Source organism: Dendrobates tinctorius, unplaced genomic scaffold (genome assembly GCF_039654945.1).
Source record: "Dendrobates tinctorius isolate UK_male_01 unplaced genomic scaffold, ASM3965494v1 ptg000048l, whole genome shotgun sequence".
In the NCBI taxonomy this organism is placed as follows: domain Eukaryota; kingdom Metazoa; phylum Chordata; class Amphibia; order Anura; family Dendrobatidae; genus Dendrobates; species Dendrobates tinctorius.
The window spans coordinates 20,240,403-20,258,161 of NW_027361716.1; the positions used below are offsets into that span (position 1 = coordinate 20,240,403).

Sequence of the window (17,759 nt, forward strand, 5' to 3'; positions counted from 1 at the left end):
CTCTCTCAGGAAAAGGCCCAGCGATTTTCCAACCGGCATAGGACCATTGGTCCCCGGTTTAAAGTGGGTGATATGGTTTGGTTGTAGTCTAAGAATATTCCTATGAAGGTTGCATCTCCTAAATTTAAGCCAAGATTTGTTGGTCCTTATAAGATTTTGGAAATTCTTAATCCTGTTTCATTTCGATTGGTTCTACCAGTTACGTTCAAGATCCATAACGTATTTCACAAATCTCTGTTGAAGAGGTTTGTTGAGCCAGTGGTTCCTATGGCAGCACCTACTGACCCTGTGTTGGTTGAAGGCAATGTGGAATATGAGGTAGAGAAAATATTGGATTCTCGTTTGGTTAGACGGAGACTCCAGTATTTGGTCAAATGGAAGGGTTATGGTCAGGAGGATAATTCTTCGGTCTCTGCCTCCAATATTCATGCCAATAGATTGGTTCGTGCTTTTCACCGGGCCCATCCTGATCGGCCTGGTGGCGTGGATGAGGGTTCGGTGACCCCTCCTCAAGGGGGGGTACTGTTGTGAGTTCATTCTCTGGTTCACCAGTTGTGAGTTCTCCTTCCAGACTCCCTCTGGTGGTAACAGGAGGTAGTGAGGCTGATTTGATCGGTGGAGATCTGCCACCTGAGAATGAGGATGACGATTGGACCTCAGGAGTCTCAGATTGGATTTAAGACAGCCGACGCCCTATTCAGTTGCTGGTGATTCCTTCTGGCTTGTCAGCTCTTGGTTTTCAGCTCTGTTCCAGTCATCTAAAGCTAAGTTTTTCTGCTAATGTTCACACTTGATTTTGTTGGTCTATTCAGTTTTTTGTGTGGTCAGCCAGCCCCGGCTGGGGGCTGTGCTGAATTTCCACTCTTATTTATCAGTATTTTGCCAATTTGCTTTTTGTTCCTTACTAGTTTGGTCTCTTTTTGCTCTGTCTCAGAATATTTCAGAGTGCTGATATAGTGGGAGAAGTCTAGTGACTTCAGGGTTAATTTTGCTATCAGAAGTGTTGGACATTATTTTTGTAGGGTTTTTTGCAGGTTGCAGACAGTGTCTTTCCTTTCTTTTCCTTTCTAGTTAGTTTGGGCCCCATCGTTTGCCCAGCTTATTTTCCTGCCTGTGTTTGTGCCTTCATCTTGTTTCACCGTCAATACATGTGTGGGGGCTATCTATTCCTTTGGGGTCTGCTCTAGGGCAGCTAGTTTTCCCCTTTTCATGCTTCAGGCTTATTTAGTCCTCTGGCTGTGACGAAGCGTCTAGGAACATCGTAGGTACGCTCCACGGCTGCTGCTAGTTGTGTGGTAGGATCAGGGATCTGCAATCTGCATAGTTGCCAACCTCTCTGGTTTTCTGTGACTTAACTTGTTTTGCTTTTTTCTCCTCGGGGACCCATTCATAACAATTTACTATTCCATTGTCCTGCAACTCAGCAAAAACCATGCATCAGTTTGAAACATCTGTTGTTACTTCCTCTTCTCGATATCTGGGAAAGCACCAAGGAGCTAGTCTGGCTTGCACTAGTCTGGATCATGAGTTTGTTAGGTCATTCTGAACAGTTGATTATAGGTTACATATTAGAGATGTTAGCTGTGATTATATATATATGTACACATCAGATCAGTACATATGAGAATACATGCAAGTGAGATCTATATGAAGTGTATATATTTCCATCACACTATGAGTTCCGACCACTGGGCGGCGCTCACAGCAAGGTGGGAGTGACAACCATAGAGGTCTCCTGGAGACCTCTGGTTGTCATGCCAATCCACCGGTGACCCTCAATCACGTGACGTGGGTCACCGGTGGGCGGATTTCCAGCATCATTGCCTGAAGCACTTGTTAAATGCTGCTGTCAGCGGCTTTTAATGGGTTAATAGCCGCTGGTGGATCACGATTCCACTCTTGGCTGTTCGAGGCACATGTCTGCTGTTCAAAACAGCTGACATGTCCTGGGAAAGATGTTGGCTTACCAACGGAGCCCACATCAAAGGGAGGGAGTCCTACATCAGCGTAAATGTATGCCCAGTGTCAGAAAGTTGTTAACATGCTTTTTGTTCAGCAATGGAGTCTTGCCATGCTTATGTTACACAGAGTAGGACGATGAATTTGGAGATTCACAAGGATATATTGATTGATTATATCTGTGCAGAGGGTGGAACAAAAGGGGTAGTGTCGGGCAATTAGAAGGATCTAATGCATATTTTTTAAAATAATTACCCTATTAGAGCGCAGGCAAAATGGGAGGAGGAGTTGGGTAGGATAGAGGAAGATAAATGGGAGGTGATTATGGAATATATACCCCAATTATCGCTGAGTGAACCGGGCAGACTCTCGCAGATATATGTACTCCATACAGTATATAGTTCTCCTGAACGGCTGTATAGAGCGGGTCTGAGACAGACTTCTGAGTGTCCTCGGTGCCGAATAGACGGGGCTGGAATTCTCCATATGTTATGGCAGTGTCCAAATCTGAACCCATATTGGACGGCGGTGCTTAATGCCATAGGAGGCACGTATGGTTGTAGGATTCAGAGGTGTGTATACTGGGATATGTGGAGGAGGTCCAGGTACATAATAAATATAAAGTGTCTATAGCTAGATTATTATATTGCACGAAAACAGATCACCAGATACTGGATAAACGAAGATCCGCCGACATTGAGGGAATTTTTCAAACAGTCTGACTATATTGTGAATATGGAAAAAGATATTTACGATAAGAGAAAAAGCATATGAACATTTGAGACACTGTGGACACCTTGGGTGGAGAGAAGATGACCCTGAACTTAGGTTACACCATGCATTATTTGCTCCTCTTGTATGTAATGGGGAGAGGGGAAGGGAGGGAGGGAATTTCTGAAACTAATGACCATTGTTAATGTTTTCATTGCGATTTTTGTTCTATTGTTTAGGCTAAATAAAAATTTATCTGATTTAAAAAAAAAAAAAAAAAGCAATAGAGTCTTGCATGGTGAGAGTGCATACAGGCCATGGAGGTTGAGTGAATTACTGACAGTTTTCTTTGAAACAATTGTACCTGCTATTTCCAGGTCTCTCTGTAGCTCTCCACAGGTGATACTTGGCTCTTGAACAACTCTTCTTGAACAATTCAATCCTCTGACTGAAATCTTGCATGGAGCACCTGGACATGGACAGTTTATGGTGAAATTATATTCTTTCCATTTCTGTATTATTGCTCCAACAGTGCTCACTGGAACCTTCAGTACTTGAGAATTTTTTCTGTAAGCAATGCCATCAATATTTTTTGCAACAATAAGCTTGCAAAGGTCTTGAGACAGCTGCTTTTACCCATCATGAGAAGTTTCTTGTCTTTGTAATGAGACACTTTTTATAGGCCATTAGTTGAACCATATTTTTCAATAAGTGGCAGACTTAATTTATGGACATCTGTAGTTTGATTTCTTTGCCTGTGTAGATTGGATGGATTGTTACAGACATCTGGTGAGAATTTCAGGTCAGTAGCACCTTTAGTAATATATTTAATTAGAAAATTGGAGATGTGTGAGGTTGGATGGAGAGCGTTTGTGAACAGCAGTTTTCAGCTCTTTCCACAGATTCTCGATTGGATTCAGGTCTGGACTTTGACTTGGCCATTCTAACACCTGGATACGTTTATTTGTGAACCATTCCATTGTAGGTTTTGCTTTATGTTTTCCGATCATTGTCTTGTTGGAAGACAAATCTCCGTCCCAGTCTCAGGTCTTTTGCAGACTACAACAGGTTTTCTTCAAGAATGGTCCTGTATTTGGCTCCATCCATCTTCCCATCAATTTTAACCATCTTCCCTGTCCCTGCTGAAGAAAAGCAGGCCCAAACCATGATGCTGCTACCACCATGTTTGACAGTGGGGATGGTGTGTTCAGGGTGATGAACTGTGTTGCCTTTACGCCAAACATATCGTTTGGCATTGTTGCCAAAAATTTTCAATTTTGTTTTCATCTGACCGGAGCACCTTCTTCCACATGTTTGGTGTGTCTCCCAGGTGGCTTGTTGCAAACATTAAACGACACTTTTTGTGGATATCTTTGAGAAATGGCTTTCTTCTTGCCACTCTTCCATAAAGGCCAGATTTGTGCAGTGTACGACTGATTGATTGTTGTTCTATGGACAAACTGTCCCACCTCAGCTGTAGATCTCTGCAGTTCATCCAGAGTGATCATGGGCCTCTTGGCAGCATCTCTGATCAGTCTTCTCCTTGTTTGAGATGAAAGTTTAGAGGGACGGCCGGGTCTTGGTAGATTTGCAGTGGTATGATATTCCTTCCATTTCAGTATGATCGCTTGCACAGTGCTCCTTGGGATGTTTAAAGTTTTGGAAATCATTTTTCCAAATCCGACTTTAAACTTTTCCACAACAGTATCACGGACCTGCCTGTTGTGTTCCTTGGTCTTCATGATGCTCTCTGTGCATCAAACAGAACCCTGAGACTATCACAGAGCAGGTGCATTTATACGGAGACTTGATTACGCACAGGTGGATTATATTTATCATCATTAGTCATTTAGGACAACATTGGATAAACATTCAGAGATCCACAATGAACTTCTGGAGTGAGTTTGCTGCACTGAAAGTAAAGGGGCCGAATAATATTGCACGCCCCACTTTTCAGTTTTTAATTTCCACAAAAATTTAAAATAACCAATAAATTTTGTTCAACTTCACAATTGTGTCCCACTTGTTGATTCTTCACCAAAAATTTACATGTGGTATCTTTATGTTTGAAGCATGATATGTGGGAAAAGTTCGAAAAGTTCCAGGGGGACGAATACTTTAGCAAGGCACTCTATTATATAGCGTCATTACAAACAGAGTGATCTATTTAAAGTGTTTATTTCTGTTAATGTTGATGATTATGGCTTACAGCCAATGAAAACCCAAAAGTCATTATCTCAGTAAATTAGAATACTTTATAACACCACCTTGAAAAATTATTTTAAAGTCCGAAATGTTGGCCTACTGAAATGTAAGTTCAGTAAATGCACTCAATACTTGTTTGGGGCTCCTTTTGCAGCAATTACTGCATCAATGTGGCGTGGCATGGAGGCGATCAGCCTGTGTCACTGCTGAGGTGTTATGGGAGCCCAGATTGCTTTGATAGCAGCCTTCAGCTTGTCTGCTTTGTTGGGTCTGGTGTCTCTCATCTTCCTCTTGACAATACCCCATAGATTCTCTATGAAGTTAAGGTCAGGCGAGTTTTCTGGCCAATCAAGCAGTGATATTGTTGTTTTTAAACCAGGTATTGGTACTATTGGCAGTGTGGACAGGTGCCAAGTCCTGCTGGAGAATGAAATTTCCATCTCCAAACAGCTTGTCGACAGATGGAAGCATGAATTTCCTGGTAGACGGTTGTGCTGACTTTGGTCTTGATAAAACACAGTGGACCTACACCAGCAGATTACATGGCTCCCCAAGCCATCACTGATTGTGGAAACTTCACACTAGACCTCAAGCAGCTTGGATTGTGGCCTCTCCACTCTTCCTCCAGACTCTGGGACTTTGATTTCCAAATGAAATACAAAATTTACTTTCATCTAAAAACTACACATTGGTCCACTTAGGAACAGTCCAGTTCTTTTTCTCTTTGGCCCAGGTAAGAAGCTTCTGGCGCTGTCTATTGGTCATGAGTGGCTTGACACAAGGAATGCGACACTTGTAGCCCATGTCCTGGATACGTCTGTGTGTGGTGGCTCTTGAAGCAATGAGTCCAGCAGCAGTCCACTCCTTGTGAATCTCACCCAAATTTTTGAATGGCCTTATCAATCCTTTCAAGGCTGCAGTTATCCTGGATGCTTGTGCACCTTTTTCTACTACACTTTTTTCTTCCACTCAACTTTCCATTAATATGCTTGGATTCAGCACTCTGTGAACAGCCAGCTTCTTTAGCAATGACCTTTTGTGGCTTACCCTCCTTGTGGAGTGTGTCAATGACTTCTGGACATCTGTCAAGTCAGCAGTCTTCCCCATGATTGTGGAGATTACTGAAACGGGTCAAGTGCTAGTAGGCACAAAACGCCTGTTGTCAGACTTTGCTCACTCCTACCTCCAGCCTCCCGGCCATGAAGTATTAACCCCTTCCTGACATGAGACGTACTATCCCGTCCATGGGACCCGGGCCCCTATGCCCATGGACGGGATAGTACGTCTACCGCGATCAGCGGCCGGGTGTCAGCTGATTATCACAGCTGACACCCGGCACAATGTGTCAGGGGCGGTCACGGACCGCCCCCGACACGTTAACCCCTTGCACACCGCGATCAAACATGATCGCGGTGTACCGGGGGTTAAAGGGAAGCATCGGCAGGGAGGGGGCTCCCTCCTTGCTTCCCTGAGCCCCCCACGGCAGCACAATGTGCAGCGCTGCTGCGGGGGGCTCCTTTCCTGCAGGCCCCCGAATCCAAGATGGCGACTGAGGCCTTCGGGGGCCTGCAGGAAGCTGGCTTCCTTAGTGCCTGCAAAGCGCAGGCATGAGGAAGCCTTCTGCAGTGCCTGTGACAGATTGCTGATCTGTAACAGTGATCAGCGATGTCCCACCTGGGACTATTTAATAAAGTAAAAAAAAATAAAAAAAAAAGTGTTAAAATAAATTTAAAAAAATCGCCAAATTAGAAAAAAAAAAAAAAATTCCCCCAAATAAATCCATTTTTTAGAAATAAAAAAAACAAAAACAATAAAAGTACACATATTAGGTATCGCCGCGTCCGTAACGACCCGCCCTATAAAACTGTCCCATTAGTTAACCCCTTTAGCGAACCCCTTAAAATATAAAAATAAAAAACGAAGCAAAAAATAATGATTTATTATCATACCGCCAAACAAAAAGTGTAATAACGCGCGATCAAAAAGACGCATATAAATATCCATGATACCGCTGAAAACGTCATCTTGTCCCGCAAAAAACGAGCCGCCACACAGCATCATCAGCGAAAAAATAAAAAAGTTATAGCTCGCAGAATAAAGCGATGCAATAATAATTATTTTTTATATAAAATAGTTTTCATTGCATAAAACCGACAAAACATAAAAAAAGACCTAAATAAGGTATCTCTGTAAGCGTACTGACCCGAAGAATAAAACCGCTTTATCAATTTTATCGCACGCGGAACGGTGTAAACGCACCCCCCCAAAAGAAATTCATGAAACGCTGGTTTTTGTTCATTCTGCGTCCCAAAAATCGGAATAAAAAGTGATCAAAAAATGTCACATGCCCGAAAATGGTACCAATAAAAACGTCAACTCGTCCCGCAAAAAATAAGACCTCACATGACTCGGTGGGTCAAAATACGGAAAAATTAGAGCTCTCAATATGTGGTGATGCAAAAACTATTTTTACAATAAAAAGCGTCTTTTAGCATGTGACAGCTGCCAAACATAAAAACCGCCATAAATAGTAAATCAAACCCCCCGTTATCACCCCCTTAGTTAGGGAAAAATAATAAAATAAAAAAAATGTATTTATTTCCATTTTTCCATTAGGGTTAGGGTAGGGTTAGGGATAGGGTTAGGGCTGAGATTAGGGTTAGGGGTGTGTTGGGGTTCGGGTTGGAGTTAGAATTGGGGGTTTCCACTGTTTGGGCACATCAGGGGCTCTCCAAATGCAACATGGCGTCTGATCTCAATTCCAGCCAATTCTGAGTTGAAAAAGTCAAATGGTGCTCCTTCCCTTCCAAGCTCTGCCATGCGCCCAAACAGTGTTTTACCCCCACATGTAGGGTATCAGCCTACTCAGGTCAAATTGCAAAACAACTTTTGGGGTTCAATTTCTCCTGTTACCCTTAGGAAAATAAAAAATTGGGGGCAAAAATATCATTTTTGTGGAAAAAAATGATTTTTTTATTTTCACGTCCGAGCGTTATAAACTTCTGTGAAGCACTTGGGGGTTCAAAGTGCTCACCACACATCTAGATAAGTTCCGTGGGGGGCCTAGTGTCCAAAATGGGGTCACTTGTGGGGAGTTTCAATAGTTTAGGTACATCAGGGGCTCTCCAAACGCACATGACACCCGCAGACCATTCAATCAAAGTCTGCATTCCAAAATGTCACTGCTTCCCTTCCGAGCCCCGACGTGTGTCCATACAGTAGTTTTCTCCCACATATGGGGTGTCAGCGTACTCATGACAAATTGGACAACAACTTTTGGGGTCCAATTTCTCCTGGTACCCTTGGGAAAATAAAAAAAATTGGGGACTAATTGATCATGTTTGTGGAAAAAATACGATTTTTTTATATTCATGCCCGGGCATCATAAACTTCTGTGAAGCCCTTGGGGGTTCAAAGTGCTCACCACACATCTAGATAAGTTCCTTGGGGGGTCTAGTTTACAAAATGGTGTCATTTGTGGGGGGTTTCCACTGTTTAGGTACATCAGGGGTTTTCCAATTGCGACATGGTGTCCGATCTCAATTCCAGCCAAAAACGTCAAATGGCGCTGCTTCCCTTCCGAGCTCTGCCATGCGCCCAAATAGTGGTTTACCCCCACATGTGGGCTATCAGTGTACTCAGGACAAATTGCACAATAACTTTTAGGGTCCTGTTACCCTTGGAAAAATAAGAATTGAGGGTGAAAAGATCACTTTTGTGGAAAAAATATGATTTTTTAATTGTACGGCTGTATGTTATAAACTTCTGTGAAGCCCTTGGGGGTTCAAAGTTCTCACCACACATCTAGATAAGTTCCTTAGGGGGTCTAGTTTCCAAAATGGTGTCATTTGTGGGGGTTTCCACTGTTTTGGTACATCAGGGGTTTTCCAATCGCGACAGGATGTCCGATCTGAATTCCAGCCAAAAACGTCAAATGGCGCTGCTTCCCTTCCGAGCTCTGCCATGCGCCCAAATAGTGGTTTACCCCCACATGTGGGGTATCCGCATACTCAGGACAAATTGCACAATAACTTTTAGGGTCCTGTTACCCTTGGGAAAATAAAAATTGGGGTGAAAAGATCATTTTTGTGGAAAAAATATGATTTTTTAATTGTACCGCTGTACGTTATAAACTTCTGTAAAGCCCTTGTGGGTTCAAAGTTCTCACCACATATCTAGATAAGTTCCTTAGGGGGTCTCGTTTCCAAAATGAGGTCATTTGTGGGGGGTTTCCACTGTTTAGGTACATTAGGGGCTCTCCAAAGGCAACATGACACCCGCAGAACATTCCCTCAAAGTCTGCATTCCAAAACGTCACTACTTCCCTTCCGAGCCACGACGTGTGTCCATACAGTAGTTTTCTCCCACATATGGGGCGTCAGCGTACTCAGGACAAATTGGACAACAACTTTTGGGGTTCAATTTCTCCTGTTACCCTTGGGAAAATAAAAAAATTGGCGACTAATTGATCATGTTTGTGGAAAAAATACGATTTTTTTATTTTCATGCCCTGGCATTATAAACTTTTGTGAAGCCCTTGGGGGTTCAAAGTGCTCACAACACATCTAGATAAGTTCCTTAGGGGGTCTCGTTTCCAAAATGGGGTCATTTGTGGGGGTTTCCACTGTTTAGGTACATTAGGGGCGCTCCAAAGGCAACATGACACCCGCAGACCACTCCATCAAAGTCTGCATTCCAAAACGTCGCTACTTCCCTTCCGAGCCCTGACATGTGTCCATACAGTAGTTTTCTCCCACATATGGGGTGTCAGCGTACTCAGAACAAATTGGACAACAACTTTTGGGGTTCAATTTCTCCTGTTACCCTTGGGAAAATAGAAAAATTGGGGACTAATTGATCATGTTTGTGGAAAAAAATACGATTTTTTTTATTTTCATTCCCTGGCATTATAAACTTCTGTGAAGCCTTTGGGGGTTCAAAGTGCTCACCTCACATCTAGATAAGTTCCTTAGGGGGTCTAGTTTTCAAAATGGGGTCATTTGTAGGGGGTTTCCACTGTTTAGGTACATCAGGGACTCTCCAAGCGTGACATGGCATCCGATCTGAATTCCAGCCAATTTTGCATTGAAAAAGTCAAACGGCGCTCCTTCCATTCTGAGCTCTGCCATGCGCCAAAACAGTCGTTCCCCCCCCACATATCAGGTATCAGCGTACTCAGGACAAATTGCACAATAACTTTTGCAGTCCAATTTCTCCTGTTACCCTTGGTAAAATAAAAAAAATTGAACCTGAAGTATTTTTTTTGTGAAAAAAAGTTAGATGTTCATTTTTTTTTAAATATTCAAAAAAATTCCTGTGATGCACCTAAAGGGTTAATAAACTTCTTGAATGTGATTTTGAGCACCTTAAGGGGTGCAGTTTTTAGAATGGTGTCACTTTTGGGTATTTTCTATCATATAGACCCCTCAAAGTGACCTCAAATGTGATGTGGTCCTAAAAATAAAATGGTGTTGTAAAAATGAGTCGCTGGTCAACTTTTAACCCTTATAACTTCCTAACAAAAAAAAATTTTGGTTCCAAAATTGTGCTGATGTAAAGTAAACATGTGGGAAATGTTAGTTATCAAGATTTTTGTGTGCTGTATCTCTGTGATTTAAGGGCATAAAAATTCAAAGTTGGAAAATTGCGAAATTTTCAAAATTTTTTCCAATTTTCCGTTTTTCCCACAAATAAACGCAAGTTATTTGAATGAAATTTTACCACTAACATGAAGTACAATATGTCACGAGAAAACATTGTCAGAATCACCAGGATCCATGGAAGCGTTCCAGAGTTATGACCTCATAAAGGTACAGTGGTCAGATTTGTAAAAATTGGCCCGGTCATGAACGTGCAAACCACCCTTGGGGGTGAAGGGGTTAATGTGGATTGCTAAATAAAGCGGACTTTTTTACCTGGATCGGTGAGTGCTATGGTCTTCTTTCCTTCCATGTGGATTTATATACTGTGTTTTCTGCATCAGCACCCGAGATCATGGGGTTCAGCCTCTATTAGCAGTATGGATATGATAGCTTTATATCGGCAGTAGTTTTGGCAGTGCTGCCTGTTATTTTCTTTACACGTGGACCTTTTTAAATGCTTAGGAAGCCTTTACAGGTGTTTTTTGTTAATTATTCTAATTTACTGAGATAATGACTTTTTGGTTTTCATTGGCTGTAAGGGTATGTACACACGATGCGGATTCTGCTGCGGGTTCGCAGCAGATTTAGGTGCGTTGTACAGTACCATTGTTTTCAATGGTAAACTGTAAAACGCTGTGCACATGCTGCGGATTTTTCTGCGGTTTACAATCCGCAGCATGTCAATTCTTTTGTCCAGAAACGCTGCGGTTTCACACCTCATCCATTATGAGGTGTAAAACCGCAGATAAACCGCAGGACTTTAGTCCTGCGGATTTATCTGCGGTTTTCACTACAAAATTTGCAGAGGCAAAAAACTGTGTGCGCATAGCCTAAGCCATAATCATCAACATTAACAGAAGTAAACACTTGAAATAGATCACTTTGTCTGTAATGACTCTATATAATATGAGTTTCACTTTATGTATTGAACTTAAATATATTAACTTTTTGATGATATTCTTATTTTATGAAAAGCACCTGTATATCAGATGTTAATACCAGAAAATTGAACCCAACATTATGAATGAATAAGAGTGTAAACAATAAATCAAATATAATTTCAATAGTATAAAGTTCCGTGGAATGTAAAATATATATATATCTGATCTGCTTTCCAAACATGGAACCTTATATACATCCCACTCCCATTAGGGTAATTATAGACATATGTGAGAGACTAAAAAACGTGTTATAAAAGCAGATCAAACATATAAACTATCCACATATTGATCAGTATACAACATGCATAAGAATTATAAAAAAAAAGGATTCAACATATTAGAGAAAAATACATTAGGAATGTCCAATAACCTGACCAAAAGATTTAAGTGGTACAAAAACATATAACAATAGTACTAACCAGTATTGTATAGTACAAATATATCAATAGTGCATAATGATATCCAGGCGGTTATTAAAGCCCTGTGGCATACGTGTCCCCAACTTAAATATCCACCTACTTTCTCTTGCAAGCACTTTTTTGTGAAAATCTCCACCCCTCAATGGTTTTTTTACATGCTCAATGCCCATAAAGGAGAAACCACGTAAATCTCCATTATGTTTTTTTGAAAAATGTCGGGATACTACTGATGCACCAACCATAGGCAAATTACTAGCGTCTGACAGGTGTTTGCGGATTCTAGTTTTAAGGGGATTCATCGTACAACCTACATATTGCATACGGCATATATTGCAATTAATTAAATACACTACATTCTCCGTATTACAGTTTATAAAAGAACAAACATTAAACTGTTTTTTATTGGAGATAGATGTAAATGTTTTAGATTTATTAGTAAAACCGCAGCACTTACAAATATTGGCACCACATTTAAAAAATCCTGTTGTTTTTAACCAATTGCTAGGGGAAATTTTATCTGGCTCTTTAAACATGCTGGGTGTTTAATATTGCTAAAGTCGGGGCTCTTCTTGCCACAAAGGCAATATCATTATTTTCCACAATATGCACTATTGATATACAGTGGGGAAAAAAAGTATTTATTCAGTCAGCAATAGTGCAAGTTCCACCACTTAAAAAGATGAGAGGCGTCTGTAATTTACATCATAGGTAGACCTCAACTATGGGAGACAAACTGAGAAAAAAAAATCCAGAAAATCACATTGTCTGTTTTTTTTTTTCATTTTATTTGCATATTATGGTGGAAAATAAGTATTTGGTCAGAAACAAAATTTCATCTCAATACTTTGTGATATATCCTTTGTTGGCAATGACAGAGGTCAAACGTTTTCTGTAAGTCTTCACAAGGTTGCCACACACTGTTGTTGGTATGTTGGCCCATTCCTCCCTGCAGATCTCCTCTAGAGCAGTGATGTTTTTGGCTTTTCGCTTGGCAACACGGACTTTCAACTCCCTCCAAAGGTTTTCTATAGGGTTGAGATCTGGAGACTGGCTAGGCCACTCCAGGACCTTGAAATGCTTCTTACGAAGCCACTCCTTCGTTGCCCTGGCGGTGTGCTTTGGATCATTGTCATGTTGAAAGACCCAGCCACGTTTCATCTTCAATGCCCTTGCTGATGGAAGGAGGTTTGCACTCAAAATCTCACGATACATGGCCCCATTCATTCTTTCATGTACCCGGATCAGTCGTCCTGGCCCCTTTGCAGAGAAACAGCCCCAAAGCATGATGTTTCCACCACCATGCTTTACAGTAGGTATGGTGTTTGATGGATGCAACTCAGTATTCTTTTTCCTCCAAACACGACAAGTTGTGTTTCTACCAAACAGTTCCAGTTTTGTTTCATCAGACCATAGGACATTCTCCCAAAACTCCTCTGGATCATCCAAATGCTCTCTAGCAAACTTCAGACGGGCCCGGACATGTACAGGCTTAAGCAGTGGGACACGTCTGGCACTGCAGGATCTGAGTCCATGGTGGCGTAGTGTATTACTTATGGTAGGCCTTGTTACATTGGTCCCAGCTCTCTGCAGTTCATTCACTAGGTCCCCCCGCGTGGTTCTGGGATTTTTGCTCATCGTTCTTGTGATCATTCTGACCCCACGGGGTGGGATTTTGCGTGGAGCACCAGATCGAGGGAGATTATCAGTGGTCTTGTATGTCTTCCATTTTCTAATTATTGCTCCCACAGTTGATTTCTTCACTCCAAGCTGGTTGGCTATTGCAGATTCAGTCTTCCCAGCCTGGTGCAGGGCTACAATTTTGTTTCTGGTGTCCTTTGACAGCTCTTTGGTCTTCACCATAGTGGAGTTTGGAGTCAGACTGTTTGAGGGTGTGCACAGGTGTCTTTTTATACTGATAACAAGTTTAAACAGGTGCCATTACTACAGTTAATGAGTGGAGGAAAGAGGAGACTCTTAAAGAAGAAGTTACAGGTCTGTGAGAGCCAGAAATCTTGATTGCTTGTTTCTGACCAAATACTTATTTTCCACCATAATATGCAAATAAAATGAAAAAAAAACAGACAATGTGATTTTCTGGATTTTTTTTTCTCAGTTTGTCTCCCATAGTTGAGGTCTACCTATGATGTAAATTACAGACGCCTCTCATCTTTTTAAGTGGTGGAACTTGCACTATTGCTGACTGACTAAATACTTTTTTTCCCCACTGTATTTGTACTATACAATACTGGTTAGTACTATTGTTATATGTTTTTGTACCACGTAAATCTTTTGGTCAGGTTATTGGACATTCCTAATGTATTTTTCTCTAATATGTTGAATCCTTTTTTTATAATTCTTATGCATGTTGTATACTGATCAATATGTGGATAGTTTATATGTTTGATCTGCTTTTATAACACATGTTTTTTAGTCTCTCACATATGTTTATAATTACCCTAATGGGAGTGGGATGTATATAAGGTTCCATGTTTGGAAAGAAGATCAGATTCTGGACCGTGAAGAAGGCGGGTTTTACCACTGAAACGCGTAGTCCTATCTGCACTACTTTCCTGCGTTATTGCTGTTTTGAACTGCTTGGACCATTGTATTTTAATGGATTTATCAATAAAAAGAAAGAGAAAATAATTTTTTAACAGCATCCTGGATTGCTCACGTTATTGCTGGACTTTGCTTTGTCGTTGTTCACATTTGTATGGATGGACTCCTACATCCAGATCCGGGCACAACGGAGTTAACCAGGTCAGCTGAGGTTCCAGGTGGTTCACAGGAGTGAGCTTGTCTACATTGTTGGATATATATATATATTTATTTAATAATAATAACTTAGATTTTATTTATTATCTTAGAAGTTCATGTAGGTATGTTCATTAATCTTCATTAATCATTATATGCCATATTGCTGACAAGAAAGGTGCATAGTGCGATATAATATAAAGATATAGCTCATTAGGATTAAGTGAAAAAGGAAGTATTACTAACCTGAGTTCATGCTGCATGTGCTGCACCGCCACCTCACACTCCAACGCGCGTTTCACACGTTGCTTCGTCAGGGAGTGATGGGGTTGGAAGGCCATATGGTAGTTTATATATACGCAGCAGTAGTCAGACACGGCCCATTGATGAGGGACTTACCCTGGTGCAAGCTATAGGCCGCATCATGAGCCGCGGCGATAGCGCCCCTGTCGCAGGCCTCGCTGCAACGCCACCAAAAGGCACGGTCACGCTGTCCATGACGTCATGTGCACACAGCGAAGGCACGCTATACGCACAACACCAATACAGCCATGCTATGTAAGGGCAAGATTGTGGGCAAGCTACATATATAAGGAAATGTCAGTGGTATTTTTAATAGAGAAAGTAGGATTCCAAAAATAAAATTAGGGGCATAAAATAATAAATGGAGGAGCAGACAAAAATAATGTATTTCTTTACATGAAATGAATAAAATGTGGTAAAAAATATATTAAATATGAAAGTAATGTGAGGATGAGATGTGTCTGATTAAAAAGAATTAACTATGTGTGTATAAAAATGTTTCCTGATCATCACACTGTGGTTGGAGATGTCTCCTTCCTTCCCACTATTGATGTTGATTTTTGCTGTTCTTGTTTCACAGAGCAATCTTTGCCGTTTTGGATCTGATGAAATTAGATATGGCCAACTTTGCCATCAGCAGCATTCGTCCACATTTAATGCAACAGTCTGTGGAGTACGAGAGGAAAAAATTCCAGGACTTCTTTGAAAAGCAACCAAGTACGGCGTTCTTCACGTGTGACCTAATCTGTTTTGTGCTGCATGCATGTCAGGATCTGGGAGGGTTGAAAATCTGTAAAACCAAAACTTCAGAATTTTTGAAGAGGTTGAAAAAATTTCCGCTGTCTTCTACATATGTACCCAGGTTGTATCAGGAATTGCACTCCCCTAAAGTGAATAGGACTAACCTGTGGACAGTGTGGCACTGTTTTATTCTTTTAGGCTGGAGTCACACACAACGTATAAAAATATGGTCCGTATTTTACTGCCGTAATATGCAGAAATGGTCCCTAAATAGTGATCCGTATGTAATTTGTTGTCAGGGTGTGGCCGCGTATTTTGCCCATGTAACCATCCATATGTAATCCGTATACCGTTTTTTTCTCGCAGGCTTGCAAAATGGACATATAACGGAGCCCAATGACAGGTTTTGAAACACAAACGAAAGAATAGATATAGACACATAGAATGCATATATACTGTGTGTGTATATATATATATATATATATATATATATATATATATATATATATATATATATATATATATACAGTGCCTACAAGTAGTATTCAACCCCCTGCAGATTTAGCAGGTTTATACATTCGGAATTAACTTGGCATTGTGACATTTGGACTGTAGATCAGCCTGGAAGTGTGAAATGCACTGCAGCAAAAAAGAATGTTATTTCTTTGTTTAATTTTTTTTTAAATTGTGAAAAGTTTATTCAGAGGGTCATTTATTATTCAACCCCTCAAACCACCAGAATTCTGTTTGGTTCCCCTAAAGTATTAAGAAGTATTTCAGGCACAAAGAACAATGAGCTTCACATGTTTGGATTAATTATCTCTTTTTCCAGCCTTTTCTGACTAAGACCCTCCCCAAACTTGTGAACAGCACTCATACATGGTCAACATGGGAAAGACAAAGGAGCATTCCAAGGCCATCAGAGACAAGATCGTGGAGGGTCACAAGGCTGGCAAGGGGTACAAAACCCTTTCCAAGGAGTTGGGCCTACCTGTCTCCACTGTTGGGAGCATCATCCGGAAGTGGAAGGCTTATGGAACTACTGTTAGCCTTCCACGGCCTGGACAGCCTTTGAAAGTTTCCTCCCGTGCCGAGGCCAGGCTTGTCCGAAGAGTCAAGGCTAACCCAAGGACAACAAGGAAGGAGCTCCGGGAAGATCTCATGGCAGTGGGGACATTGGTTTCAGTCAATACCATAAGTAACGTACTCCACCGCAATGGTCTCCGTTCCAGACGAGCCCGTAAGGTACCTTTACTTTCAAAGCGTCATGTCACGGCTCGTCTACAGTTTGCTCATGATCACTTGGAGGACTCTGAGACAGACTGGTTCAAGGTTCTCTGGTCTGATGAGACCAAGATCGAGATCTTTGATGCCAACCACACACGTGACGTTTGGAGACTGGATCGCACTGCATACGACCCCAAGAATACCATCCCTACAGTCAAGCATGGTGGTGGCAGCATCATGCTGTGGGGCTGTTTCTCAGCCAAGGGGCCTGGCCATCTGGTCCGCATCCATGGGAAGATGGATAGCACGGCCTACCTGGAGATTTTGGCCAAGAACCTCCGCTCCTCCATCAAGGATCTTAAGATGGGTCGTCATTTCATCTTCCAACAAGACAACGACCCAAAGCACACAGCCAAGAAAACCAAGGCCTGGTTCAAGAGGGAAAAAATCAAGGTGTTGGAGTGGCCTAGTCAGTCTCCTGACCTTAACCCAATTGAAAACTTGTGGAAGGAGCTCAAGATTAAAGTCCACATGAGACACCCAAAGAACCTAGATAACTTGGAGAAGATCTGCATGGAGGAGTGGGCCAAGATAACTCCAGAGACCTGTGCCGGCCTGATCAGGTCTTATAAAAGACGATTATTAGCTGTAATTGCAAACAAGGGTTATTCCACAAAATATTAAACCTAGGGGTTGAATAATAATTGACCCACACTTGTATGTTTAAAATTTATTAAAATTTAACTGAGCAACATAACTTTTTGGTTTGTAAGATTTATGCATCTGTTAATAAATCCTGCTCTTGTGTGAAGTTTGAAGGCTCTAACTTATTTGCATCTTATCAAACCTGCTAAATC

General features: G+C 41.4%; 1 protein-coding gene across 1 annotated transcript in view; it reads left to right on the plus strand.

Moving 5' to 3' along the window:
* The window catches only part of TCP11L1 (t-complex 11 like 1), a 168,350-nt gene that overhangs the window by 123,605 nt on the left and 26,986 nt on the right, over positions 1–17,759 (plus strand). Inside the window, exon 7 of the mRNA XM_073576337.1 lies at positions 15,515–15,651. Within this exon, the coding sequence (XP_073432438.1) occupies positions 15,515–15,651 (137 nt within the window). The remainder of the gene's footprint in view (positions 1–15,514; positions 15,652–17,759) is intronic.